At 37.5% G+C, this 14,532-nt stretch overlaps 1 protein-coding gene across 1 annotated transcript in view; it reads left to right on the top strand.

Moving 5' to 3' along the window:
• The window catches only part of LOC128684427 (spermatogenesis-associated protein 20), a gene marked incomplete in the record, with an annotated part of 31,929 nt that overhangs the window by 1,019 nt on the left and 16,378 nt on the right, over positions 1–14,532 (top strand). The window contains 4 exon segments of the mRNA XM_070098127.1: positions 3,463–3,645; positions 5,155–5,374; positions 12,053–12,199; positions 13,279–13,400. Of these exon segments, the coding sequence (XP_069954228.1) occupies positions 3,463–3,645; positions 5,155–5,374; positions 12,053–12,199; positions 13,279–13,400 (672 nt within the window).

The raw sequence follows: 14,532 nt of genomic DNA on the forward strand, positions 1-14,532 counted from the left end.
AACACCAGAGACGAGGTGTATATCATTTCTTAATGAATTATTCAATTCAAGTTTATTCTCTATAAGGGTTACAATGTGGGGTTTACAGGTTTTGGATATTGTGTGGTTTACATGTTATAAAATACTAATTACAGAGGGGGCCACTAGGACACCTAGCATGGCTAGGCATTACAGAGGGGGCCACTAGGACACCTAGCATGGCTAGGCATTATAGAGGGGGCCACTAGAACACCTAGCATGGCTAGGCATTTCGAGCAGACTTAGATTAATTCTTAACATTAAATCCTTACAGATTATGGTATTAAGGCTAAGTGACTACATCATAATTTGTGAGTTTAGCAATGTGAATGCTTTTGTTTTGGCACAATACAAGGTGTCTATATTGGAGTATCATAGGCAAACTTATGACTAGTTAGGATTCATTATTTTTAGATTAAGATTAGTATTTCTGGGTTTATAGTCAGTGCGTGAGTGAGTGTAAGTGTGAACCACCAGGTGGTTTACATGTAGTTAGTTGTCGGGGTGTATCAGGGAGATAAGATGTTTTCTAACTGTAGTTTTGAAGGTGATGAATGTGTCTGCAGTTCTAGAGTTTTCAGGTAGGGTGTTCCAGATTTTAGGGCCTTTGACACACATTGAATTTTTGTAAAGGTTTAGTCAGACACGGGGAATGTCAGAGATGTTTGTGTCTGGTGTTATACCTGTGGGTTCTGTCACAACTATCAAGAAAGCATTTTAGGTCAAGGTTAATATTGGAATTTAAGGTCCTGTAGATGTAGATTGCACAGTAGTAAGTGTGGATGTTCTGAACAGGGAGTAAGTTTAGATCTATGAAGAGTGGGGGGGTGTGTTGCCAGGGATGGGATTTAGTGATTATTCTTACTGTGGCTTTTTGTTGGGTTATTATTGGCTTCAGGTGTGTTGCTGCAGTTGATCCCAAGCACAGATAGCATAGGTGAGGTATGGATATATAAGTGAATGGTATAGTGTGAGAAGGGCAGTTTGTGGTACGTAGTATCATATCTTGGAGAGGATCCCCACCTGTGAAAATAAACTTGTAATGACATTTTAGAGCTTTCCTTGGTAATATATTCAATTTTTGCAATTATATGCTTTTATTGTTTATGTGATTACCAAATTGTAATTACTTAACTTTAGCTACAGGAGGAGAACTCTGCTGGCTGTGTCCTGTCTTCTGTAATTTCATGTAATTTTATAAAATTTTGAATGTTGCATATATACTTCATTCTTGTAATTCATTCCATTAGTCTAATACTCAGTTTCTTTTAAATCTTGTATACTTTCAGTGGTACAAACCCTTTTACATGGGTGTGTGGCATGGACTTGATGAAGATTGTAGGTATTGGAGATGTCATGTTTGAGTTTGTAGTATGAATAATATACAAAGACCTCTGAGTATAGAAATTAGAACTCATGAAAGGTATTCAGAGGAAGGAGGAAGGGTTGTCAAAGTAGTTTGGGCATTTAAGGGAGGATCTAGCAGAATAAAATGACCAAGAGAGGGTATAAATTCAGGTTGGAAAGGAGGGAGAGTAGGGATTATCTCAGGAAGGGTTGGGGGAAGGTGTGAAGGAGGCTTTACATGACAGGGGATTGAACATCCAGCAGGCATGTACTCACCTAGTTGTACTCACCTAGTTGAGGTTGCGGGGGTCGAGTCCGAGCTCCTGGCCCCGCCTCTTCACTGATCGCTACTAGGTCACTCTCTCTGAACCGTGAGCTTTATCATACCTCTGCTTAAAGCTATGTATGGATCCTGCCTCCACTACATCGCTTCCCAAACTATTCCACTTACTGACTACTCTATGGCTGAAGAAATACTTCCTAACATCCCTGTGTTTCATCTGTGTCTTCAACTTCCAACTGTGTCCCCTTGTTACTGTGTCCAATCTCTGGAACATCCTGTCTTTGTCCACCTTGTCAATTCCTCTCAGTATTTTGTATGTTGTTATCACGTCCCCCCTATCTCTCCTGTCCTCCAGTGTCGTCAGGTTGATTTCCCTTAACCTCTCCTCGTAGGACATACCTCTTAGCTCTGGGACTAGTCTTGTTGCAAACCTTTGCACTTTCTCTAGTTACTTTACGTGCTTGGCTAGGTGTGGGTTCCAAACTGGTGCCGCATACTCCAATATGGGCCTAACGTACACGGTGTACAGGGTCCTGAACGATTCCTTATTAAGATGTCGGAATGCTGTTCTGAGGTTTGCTAGGCGCCCATATGCTGCAGCAGTTATTTGATTGATATGGGCTTCAGGAGATGTGCTTGGTGTTATACTCACCCCAAGATCTTTTTCCTTGAGTGAGGTTTGTAGTCTCTGGCCCCCTAGACTGTACTCTGTCTGCAGTCTTCTTTGCCCTTCCCCAATCTTCATGACTTTGCACTTGGTAGGATTGAACTCCAGGAGCCAATTGCTGGACCAGGTCTGCAGCCTGTCCAGATCCCTTTGTAGTTCTGCCTGGTCTTCGATCGAGTGAATTCTTCTCATCAACTTCACGTCATCTGCAAACAGGGACACCTCAGAGTCTATTCCTTCCATCATGTCGTTCACAAATACCAGAAACAGCACTGGTCCTAGGACTGACCCCTGTGGGACCCCGCTGGTCACAGGTGCCCACTCTGACACCTCGCCACGTACCATGACTCGCTGCTGTCTTCCTGACAAGTATTCCCTGATCCATTGTAGTGCCTTCCCTGTTATCCCTGCTTGGTCCTCCAGTTTTTGCACCAATCTCTTGTGTGGAACTGTGTCAAACGCCTTCTTGTAGTCCAAGAATATGCAATCCACCCATGTAAGTTCCAATTAAGTAGAACAGAGCAGTTTTAAGGATCTGGCATGCTGTTTGAGTAAAGAGATTCAGGGAAACAGGTTAGGTAGACTTAAGTCCTGGAGGTGATAAATTCACTGCCTACTTCCTGAAGGAGAGGTGGGGATGTTGCAGTTCAAAATGTCATTGAATTATGATGTCTGCATTCTTCTGGCAAGATGGCTGTTCAGTGAATGACAGTGAATTTATTTTTTTTTTTTTTTTTGTAACTCTTCCTTAGTGGGAAATTATTTTCTTTTTACTTTAAGGCACAGTGGTCTAGGGAACCACTGAGAGTGATCTGCTGGCTAAGAAAGTTAGAGTGGCAAAAGTATTTATACTAGTCACAGTTTGTGTATCTGGTTAGAAATGTTGATAATGTCCTGTAGAATATTGCAAGACCTCATTCCCAGAGAAACAGTGATAGTGGCTTGATATCTTTCTCAGTGTTGTCTCGTTTTTCTGATTCTGTAGAGAAGTTGATCATTTTCCAGTAAATTGTATCTCTTATCTGACATTTTTTGACAGTTACTCTTTTTTGCCACACTGGTCAGTTGACACATACTTTTGTCATATTTATTTTACACCATTTATTTTTTTGTTATGGGTCTTTATTAGCATACAGTTTATTTGCAGGAATTTTTGTACAATCGGCAGATGGGTTAGTAGAGTTAGCCATCAGCCAGCTCGACAGCAGTTTCAGCGAACCATGGCAAACACAGGAGAAGGAACATCCGGTGCCAGTAGTGATACACAGAACCGCTTGGCCTCAGAGAAGTCTCCATATCTTTTGCAGCATGCCAGTAATCCTGTACACTGGTAAGAAATTAATTTTTTTTAGCCACTGATCAAGTACATATGTACAGTGGGCCCTCGGGTAACGATGCAATCGGATAGTGATAAAATCGGATATCGATGCGTCTTTGCATAAAAATATTGGCTTGGCCAATGATGAAAAACTCGGTTAGGGACATTTGTCCCAAGCGCGTACGAACGGCCTGGCCCGCCCACGGCTGCCCAGCCACTATGTATACCCAGTGTGCCATTGTTTACAAGCTAGAATGGATGGTTCCACACATACATTCGATACATTTTGTATTATTCCATTGTTTTTAGTACTTGTAACTGCTAAATAAGCCACCATGGGCCCAAAGAAAGCTTCTAGTGCCAACCCTGTGGTAAAAAGGGTGAGAAATACTATCGTACTATGGTCAGTTGCTGCTGCACCACTATCAGCTGCTGCTGTACCATGGTCATCTGCTGCTGCACTCCTGTTAGCTGTTGCTGCACCACCGTCAGCTGCTGCTGCACCACCGTCAGCTGTACTACTTGAAGATGTGGAGTGTTGTTGGTGTGGCTTAACGAGAAACAGTTACCGAGAAACAGTTAACCCCAGAGGGTTAGCCACCTAGGATAACCCAAGAAAGCCAGTGCATCATTGAGGACTGTGACTTATTTCCATTGGGGTCCTTAATCTTGTCCCCCAGGATGCAACTTACACCAGCTGACTAACACCCAGGTGAACAGGAAAAAAATGCTTGGAACTAGTGCTCATATTAGTGAATTTAAGGCCAGCAAAGGTTGGTTTGAGAGATTTAAGAATTGTAGTGGCATACACAGTGTGATAAGGCATGGTGAAGCTGAAAAATTCCAACCCCAACAAGTGTTCAGTTGTAACGAAACAGGTCAGTTCTGGAAGACAATGCCAAACAGGACCTACATTACTTTGTCTACTACCTATAAAATATAATTTAGAAGTATTCCAGGGAGACTTGACCTAGTGACTCAACACACTTTACCTCCCAATGATCCAACTTGACCACCATGTCTCATGTCTGCACGTCTCATTGTTTTCTGTATAGGGAAATGTATATTTCATGTAAAAAAAATATTTTTTTTTAATACTTCTGGCTGTCTGGAATGGATTAATTAGATTTCCATTATCTCTTATGGGGAAAATTAATTCGGTTAATGATAAAATCGGTTAAGGACAAGCTCTCTGGAACAGATTAAAATTGTTACCCGAGGGTCCACTGTACTGTACTGTATATAATATCACTAATTGTGTTGAATGACCCATATAAGCAGTGTTTTTTGTGAATACTATACTGTATTGCAAAATAATACTAACTGTGTATAATTCCATTATGCATTTCACTATTCTTACTACTACTGTAAATTAATTTTATCTACCTGTTTGGCCTTCTCCCACTAAGATAGGATGACCCCCCATAAAATTATTGCATTCATCATTCATTCAATTCATTCTTTCAATTTTTTTTATGTACTGTATTTGGTATTTAAAATTTAGAGTAATGATATTTTTAGGTATCCCTGGGGTGATGAAGCCTTCAGTGCAGCTCGGCAAGAGAATAAACTCATCTTCTTAAGTGTTGGGTATTCTACGTGCCATTGGTGCCATGTTATGGAAAGAGAAAGTTTTGAGAATCCTGAAATAGCAAAAATAATGAATGCAAATTTCATTAATATCAAAGTGGACAGAGAAGAGAGACCAGACGTAGACAAAATGTATATGACCTTTGTTACGGTGAGGAAATGATATTTTTAGTACCAATTGTGTACCTTTTCACTATGCACAAGTCTGGTTTCTTAGTTTTAGTGTTTTTCTAAGTAATATTCCTTGGTAAATTCCATGTAAATATTGAAGATTTGAAGAGTACTACACTACTACATGTTTGCAGTTTTGGGCCCATGCTAATGTTACTTTTACTTACAGATTCAGTCAAAATATTAAAACATCTATGACACTTGAAATTTCTTACAGACAAATAGATGCTATACCTCCATGTCCAGCAAGCGGAACTGATCTGTGGTGTGAAAGGAGGCAACCGTCACTAGGAATTACAAAAAAGAACAACCTTCCTAATTTACTTAATTTTTACACAGGAACAAAACCTCAATACACTGTAGAAATAGCTGAAGTTTCAACCCCATCACTAAAATTAAGATAAAAGTAAAATATTAATTTTTAGATAAAATAATTTTTATATTAACTTTTAATTGTCAAACTAAATGGTTTGTAAATAAGCAAATAATAGAATTTTATAGGTCTTATCTTACTATCAAATGCAATTATCTGGAAATAATGTATATAAAATGTGATTTTTTTTTTTTGAGGAAGGAAGGAGGGGAATTTTTATTTTAAAACACAGTTGACTGTCAATTAACATGGTAATTACATTCCTAAAAACAGAATGTAATTCTCTTCATTATAGTTGTCATTGCTTTTTGATACAGAAATGTGTGGGGAGGAGTGTTGTGATCCTGTCCAGTTCCTGTATAAATATATATATATGACAGGCAGTCTCACAACTATCACATGCCACTACCACAACTACAGTTGCCTGGAAACATCAGTAAAAATACCATATATTACCAGCCACAAGATTAAGATTTTTATGTAATAAATATGCCCAGACTAATACCTACCATAATATGAGTGCAAATTATCCCAAAAAATATGAAAAATGATCAAAATAACAAAAGAAAAAAATTGAGGTTATTACTATTCTTTTGTTATTGTTTTGTTTAAAGGTTGTGATGACCAGTGTGTTTCTGTGTCCATCACTTTTTTGTAATTTTTTGTTTCAACACGACAGCCGTCTCCCACCAAGGCAGGGTGACCCAAAAAAGAAACACTTTCACCATCATTCATACACAATCACTGTCTTTTTTCAAAGGCGCCCAGATATGACAGTTTAAATGTCACTTCAAATAGCCAACATCTCAAGCCCGTCCTTTAAAATGCAGGCATTGTACTTCCTTCCACCAGGATTCTAGTCTGGCTAAATATAAACTATTGTTACATAATTTTATTTATAAAATGAATATAAAGTATCATTTCCCTTGAAGAGAAGGAGAAGACATATAAATAATGGTAGTAGCTTCACATGGGCAGGTCCAGAACTTGTGAACCTAGTACAGTAGAGGAGGGCCCCGCTAATACACCAGGTTAGGTTCCATGCTACTGTAGGGACCAGCTAATACAGCAGTTTAGGTTACAAGTTACTGTAGGGACCTGCTTATACATCAGGTTAGGTTCTGGGCTGCTGTAGGCCCTGTTTATACATCAGGTTAGGTTCCAGGCTACTGCTGTATAGCAAAAATTGCTGTAAAGTGAAACTAGCCTTTTCACACTTTCAAATGCATAAAAAAAAGCCTGATAACATATTTACATTATCATATATTAAGTGAGCAATAGTACTAGGCCTAAAAAATGCACATTACTTACCTTAAAATATTTTTGTCCTTAGCTTATAGTGAGTGGTGGAATAAGTAAATTTATTCAAGTATACACAAATACAGTTATATAGATTATCATACATAGCAGCATGTGTAGAGAACCTGGGATAACCCAAAAATGTCAGACAAAGTGACATTGTAGGAGGCCTGAATAAATGAAGAATGGGTATAATTGAAAACTGCTGCATTACAAAATGGCATAAAGTGAAGTGCTGTAAAACAGGGCCTGCTTCTATATAAACTTTATCTCCAGGATCCTCACATTTTAGCCCTGATGATGCAAAACATATGGAAACACTGCATGACTTGATTGGTATACAGGAAACGGCTTAGCCCTTGTGGCTTAGCTCTTCTTTTTGATTATAATAATAATAACAGGAAACGGCTAATTTAGTCACATCTGTTAATTAGATCTGTAACTCCCATCGTAATATGCACTTTATATATATAAACAGTGTGTACTGTGGTAGCCTTATGAACTTTAGACACATTTATCATGTCAGGGCCACAAGCTCATTCCTTCACTTTTTTGTTTAATTAGTGTACTTCTCGCACTATTATCAGTCACTAACATATTCATCCTTTGACTAAATACACCTCGAGTAAATGAGGGACTGTTAAAGACACAGGAATGCTTAGTTACAACAGAATTATTGGCTTCTAGACTTTGTATGTACTGCCTTTCACCTATTTTCTCAAAAATTTACTGCATTCTAAATGATAAATATGAAGTGCTTATAGAAAATATACCGCAATTTTTCAACTGTGTTATGTCAAAAAAGTGTTAATGGATCACATGTTAATCGACAGTCTACTGTACAGTGGAACCTCAAATTTCAAACTTAATCCTTTCCAGGAACTAGTTCTAAATTCGAAAAGTTTGAAAAGCGAAGCAATATTTCCCATAAGAAATAATGGAAATTACAATTAATCTGTTCCAGAACCCAAAAATATTCACAAAAAGAAAAATACATTTTATAGGGATTAATTTTAGCTGTACATACACACAACAATTTTTTTTTTTTTTTTTTTTCAACAAGTCGGCCGTCTCCCACCGAGGCAGGGTGACCCAAAAAAGAAAGAAAATCCCCAAAAAGAAAATACTTTCATCATCATTCAACACTTTCACCACACTCGCACATTATCACTGTTTTTGCAGAGGTGCTCAGAATACAACAGTCTAGAAGCATACACATATAAAGATACACAACATATCCCTCCAAACTGCCAATATCCCAAACCCCTCCTTTAAAGTGCAGGCATTGTACTTCCCATTTCCAGGACTCAAGTCCGACTATATGAAAATAACCGGTTTCCCTGAATCCCTTCACTAAATATTACCCTGCTCACACTCCAACAGATCGTCAGGTCCCAAGTACCATTCGTCTCCATTCACTCCTATCTAACACGCTCACGCACGCTTGCTGGAAGTCCAAGCCCCTTGCCCACAAAACCTCCTTTACCCCCTCTCTCCAACCCTTTCGAGGACGACCCCTACCCCGCCTTCCTTCCCCTATAGATTTATATGCTTTCCATGTCATTCTACTTTGATCCATTCTCTCTAAATGACCATACCACCTCAACAACCCCTCTTCTGCCCTCTGACTAATACTTTTATTAACTCCACACCTTCTCCTAATTTCCACACTCCGAATTTTCTGCATAATATTTACACCACACATTGCCCTTAAACAGGACATCTCCACTGCCTCCAACCGTCTCCTCGCTGCTGCATTTACCACCCAAGCTTCACACCCATATAAGAGTGTTGGTACTACTATACTTTCATACATTCCCTTCTTTGCCTCCATAGATAACGTTTTTTGACTCCACATATACCTCAATGCACCACTCACCTTTTTTCCCTCATCAATTCTATGATTAACCTCATCCTTCATAAATCCATCCGCCGACACGTCAACTCCCAAGTATCTGAAAACATTCACTTCTTCCATACTCCTCCTCCCCAATTTGATATCCAATTTTTCTTTATCTAAATCATTTGACACCCTCATCACCTTACTCTTTTCTATGTTCACTTTCAACTTTCTACCTTTACACACATTCCCAAACTCATCCACTAACCTTTGCAATTTTTCTTTAGAATCTCCCATAAGCACAGTATCATCAGCAAAAAGTAACTGTGTCAATTCCCATTTTGAATTTGATTCCCCATAATTTAATCCCACCCCTCTCCCGAACACCCTAGCATTTACTTCCTTTACAACCCCATCTATAAATATATTAAACAACTATGGTGACATTACACATCCCTGTCTAAGACCTACTTTTACCGGGAAGTAGTCTCCCTCTCTTCTACACACCCTAACCTGAGCCTCACTATCCTCATAAAAACTCTTTACAGCATTTAATAACTTACCACAACAAATATAGTGTACAATTATGTATTAATAAATTTAAATGAACATATAAAATAACATTTTTACTTCCCTTTATTGAAGATTGGTGATGGCTTCTGGAAGATAGGGAGGAGAGAGGGAGTTGGGGGTTAGTGTTTGGAAGAATCCCCCTTCATAAAGACTAGGTATCAAAGCCCTCTCTGGGGTTACTTTCCTTCTCTGTCTTTTAATGTCACAAGGACCAGCTTGAGAGTCACTGGATCCCTGTCTCACAAAATAACTTTCCACAGTCCTCTGTTTCTGGCGCCTCTTTAAGATTTCCCTAAAATGGGACATGGTTTTGTCACTGAACTTTTCACAAATAATCATCTCTGAAACACTATCACCTGCCATCTCTTTATCCTATCCACACCAGCAACAACTTTTCAACCTGATCGATTGTCTGTGGTCTTTTTTTGGTTAGCATATTAACATCTTTCGCAACGGACAGAGCGGGCTGGCGGACAGGTCCGGTACCCGGTGGTTCGAAAATAGGGGCGAGTTCGATAATAGGGACAAAGTTGGTTAAAAAAAAAAACGGTCTATTTTTGAAGAGTTTGATAAGTGATATAGGAGATGTTTAATATCCAATATGCTCATGGAAAATCGTAATAAGGATTTGTACAATGGAGTGATGAAAAGACTGCTTTAAAACTTGTTGTTAATGTAAAGTAATTTAGGTGATATTCTATATAGTATTTTAAAATGGTACCTTTACTTATAAAGAAATAACACTTAACAGACTTATAACTTATATATCGTTTACAGTTACATTTTGCGACTGAATGGGTATTTACATATGAATTTGATCAAGTTACATGGTCACTCAAACCAGAGATGATCCAAGCTTAATAATTGAAGTCTCTTTAAACACTGAAGAGATTTTACTTGGTGAGAGTTTTACAAATAATCTACTTTCAAGTGATTAAGAGAATAATATTATACTGCTGAATAAGTTCTCAGTCAAAGTCAACGAGCAAGTAGAGAGGACCTTCTCAAGACTGAGAGAGGTGTTGTACTCCTTATTCTTCCCCACTCACACCTGACGTCAGCTCGCTTCAGGCGAGTGGAGTAGAGCTGAGGCCAAACAAACAAATTGGTTGTTTCCAGAATAAATATATACACAATGAAAAATGGGAAAGATGAATATGAATATCTAATATTATAAAGCTGATTACTCTCGTTTTAGCATTAACAATGGTAATCGCAATGTAATATTAGAAAGATGAACAAATGTGAAAGACATATACATCATAATTGCACCTCCGCGTAACAATTATTATTACCCCAGTGAAATCATGCACCATTCTTAATAAATAACAAGTTTAAATTTTTGAGTAACTGTCACTCATAATTGTTGCTTTAAACACTAATATGCATCCCACCTTAATAAGTTAAGTTTCCTTCAGGTGACAAGACTATCTTGATGTTACATACCTCAGAAATAAACAAAATACATAAATATACCCCAGAAATAAAATACATACATAAATATACCCCAGAAATAAAATACATACATAAATATACCCCAGAAATAAAATACATGCATAAATATACCCCAGAAATAAACAAAAAAGAAACCATTTATTGAAATCAGTGTTAAATTTAAAAAAAAAAAATGCCAGAAGTCTTTTTTTTTTTTTTGTCTGATATATGCGCCTCTGCAAAGACAGTGATTGTGTATGAGTGATGGTGAAAGTGTTGAATAATGATGAAAGTTTTTTTTTTTGGGGGGGGGGTCATTCTTTTTGGGTCACCCTTGGTGGGAAACGGCCAACATGTTAAAAAAAAAAAAATCAGTAGGCCTTTGAACAATATAAAAATACAAAGGTTTTAAACTGTAGCAGTCAAATAATTGTAATTCCTTTGCTAACCTGCTCAGGCATCTAGTGGACGAGGTGGGTGGCCTATGAGTGTATTCCTTACTCCTGATTTAGTCCCAGTAGCTGGTGGCACTTATTTCCCACCGGAGGATCAGTATGGCCGGATTGGTTTTGGAACATTGCTGAATAGTTTGGCAGCAAAGGTAGGGACTAAGTCTCAATGGATGGAAACTAACATTAACCAAAGAAAAGTGGAGAAATGTTGAGGCTCCTGTAACACTTCATTATTTATATAAAGGTGTAATTTTCATGGACCAATTTTAGCTAATTTATATATAGTAATTTTTTTAAAATGTACCATTAGGACTTTCAGCATTTTCTTTAACAAAACACAAGATTTTGAGATCGTATCTGTCATGCCTCATAGTAATAAATAATTATACTCAAATGTTAGCTTTAATTTTTTGGTTCATGGTGTTACGATGAAAATACAGGTGCATTCTCATTTCTTTACATGTCACAGTGTTACCTAACAGCTTGGTTTTTGGGTAATGATTAGCATGTTTTATATTGTAAAATACGAACAGTAATTTTCAATATAAAACTGCCACAAATTTGATATTTTTTTTGCAGAATGGTGTTGGAGAGAGGCAGGAGGATATCAGGAAAACACTGATTATCATTTTCTAAATGTTTTAAGCTGCTAGAATAGTAAATTATTGTGCACTGTCCATATTTTAGTCTCTCAGTGGTAGTGGTGGATGGCCTATGAGTGTGTGGTTGACCCCAGACCTCAAACCTGTGTATGGCGGCACATATTTTCCACCCACCAACCGCTACTACGGGCAGCCAGGATTTCCCCAACTTCTTGATTCTATTGCCTCCCAGGTTTGTGAAGGAGAATCATGGGGTTATGTTTCTTGTTACATGGTTCGTTATGCCATTTAGTTGACCAATTTGACTTAAGTGGGACTAATTGATTTCTGTGTGAGTCTTCTTTTTTTTCATATAAATTATGCTACAGTAATGCTAAAGTTCTTCTTTCAACAAACCAAACACTAAAATTATTCACTGTTAAATTTTGTATAGATTTAGTTTTTAAAATATATATTTGTCGTTGTTTTTTCCTGGAATCCTCCTCGCTTTTGTAATTATTATTAATATTGGCAATCACTAATTTACACATGAGTTACTTGTCTGGTTTTTCAACTTAGAAATGAGTTACTTGTACATATTGTAACCAGTAGTATGAGGAATGGTCATATTTGATACTGAGGTAGTTAAACTTGATTTGGCTTCTGAATGCTCTGTTTGTAAGTGTAGATGTATGCTAACTGGGTTGTTTGTTGAGGATCTTTGTTGAGGATCTTTGTTGAGGATCTTTGTTGAGGATCTTTCATTTGATGTTTTTGGAAAGGCAGAATTTTTTAATTTTTAATATAATTTAAACCAAATTTTCCATTAGTATATTGTTTCAAGTCTAGGCCATTAAACTGTATAAAGTTATAGGAATTATACAAAGATATCTAATTTCCATTGTTGTTTACATTCAGTAAAACAGATTTGAAGAATTATTACTATCAAAATAATTTAGAAAAAACTTTTTTCTAAGTATTAGTAATACATAATTTCATAGTTATATCATTAGTTATCCAATGTCCTGCTGTATTAACAAACATGGTATGCTATTTTAATTTAAATGTTTTTGTTTGTATGCACTAATCAGAAAAGGAAACAATTGCTTAACCATATTTAATAAAATTTTTATATGGAAATGGTAGACTATCTTAATAATGTAAATTTTGGTATAATGAGGTAATGTTGGAATACGTACTGCAGTGTAATGTTAAAGTTATTAACACGAAGTGGACTCATCCCACGGTGTCGTTAAAAACTAATGAAAAAAAAATACCTTTTAATGTCTTAGTAATGGTGTGCTAAAAAAAAATTTGACTTTTTTTTTGTAGTGGCAAGAGAACGAGACAAAATTCAAGGAGTCTGGAGTGAAAATAATGGAGGTGCTTGATAGAACGTCTCGGTTACCCGCCCCTGGGGCTGCCACCATGCCTGGAAAAGAAGCAGTTGCTAAGTAAGGAAGTCTTTTTCTTTCTTTTAATGAAGTTAAATTTCCCAAAAAGAACTAGAATAATACCCAAATAACCTGGACATGAGAGAGATTACCTTATGATGGTGTTTTCGTCCAACCTGGACTAAGTCAGACCGAAATGTTGTCATAAGCTCCTCTCTCCTGTATGCAGGTTATATGTGTATAAATTTCCCAGTTGTCATCAATCACTTGTACAATATTTTAAACCAGTATAAGCAGTAGCTGCATCTCTGTGGTTCAGATGGTGCAGTGGCTAGTCTTGATGGCATCTCTGTGGTTCAGATGGTGCAGTGGCTAGTCTTGATGACATCTCTGTGGTTCAGATGGTGCAGTGGCTAGTCTTGATGGCATCTCTGTAGTTCAGATGGTGCAGTGGCTAGTCTTGATGACATCTCTGTGGTTCAGATGGTGCAGTGGCTAGTCTTGATGACATCTCTGTGGTTCAGATGGTGCAGTGGCTAGTCTTGATGACATCTCTGTGGTTCAGATGGTGCAGTGGCTAGTCTTGATGGCATCTCTGTAGTTCAGATGGTGCAGTGGCTAGTCTTGATGACATCTCTGTGGTTCAGATGGTGCAGTGGCTAGTCTTGATGACATCTCTGTAGTTCAGATGGTGCAGTGGCTAGTCTTGATGGCATCTCTGTGGTTCAGATGGTGCAGTGGCTAGTCTTGATGGCATCTCTGTGGTTCAGATGGTGCAGTGGCTAGTCTTGATGGCATCTATGTGGTTCAGATGGTGCAGTGGCTAGTCTTGATGGCATCTCTGTGGTTCAGATGGTGCAGTGGCTAGTTTTGATGGCATCTCTGTGGTTCAGATGGTGCAGTGGCTAGTCTTGATGACAGAAACATTTCCTGGATACTTTTATCTTGTTGCAATAATTTTCTTAAATCACATTTAACTATTCTTGAGATCTTCATTTTTCTTAAGGCTCATATACATATATTAACTTTCTTATTTATTTTTTTTATCCTTTTATTGTTTATTAACTGTTTAGTCTTATCTTGTTGCTTATCTTTCATTTAGTTTGGTCATGTTTGTATTTGTCATTTGGCTTTTTATATGTAAATTTATTTGTTAATGTTAATTAAGTCATTTATAACTGAAGAAGTATGT

The sequence above is a fragment of the Cherax quadricarinatus genome, chromosome 4 (assembly GCF_038502225.1).
Source record: "Cherax quadricarinatus isolate ZL_2023a chromosome 4, ASM3850222v1, whole genome shotgun sequence".
Lineage (NCBI taxonomy): Eukaryota > Metazoa > Arthropoda > Malacostraca > Decapoda > Parastacidae > Cherax > Cherax quadricarinatus.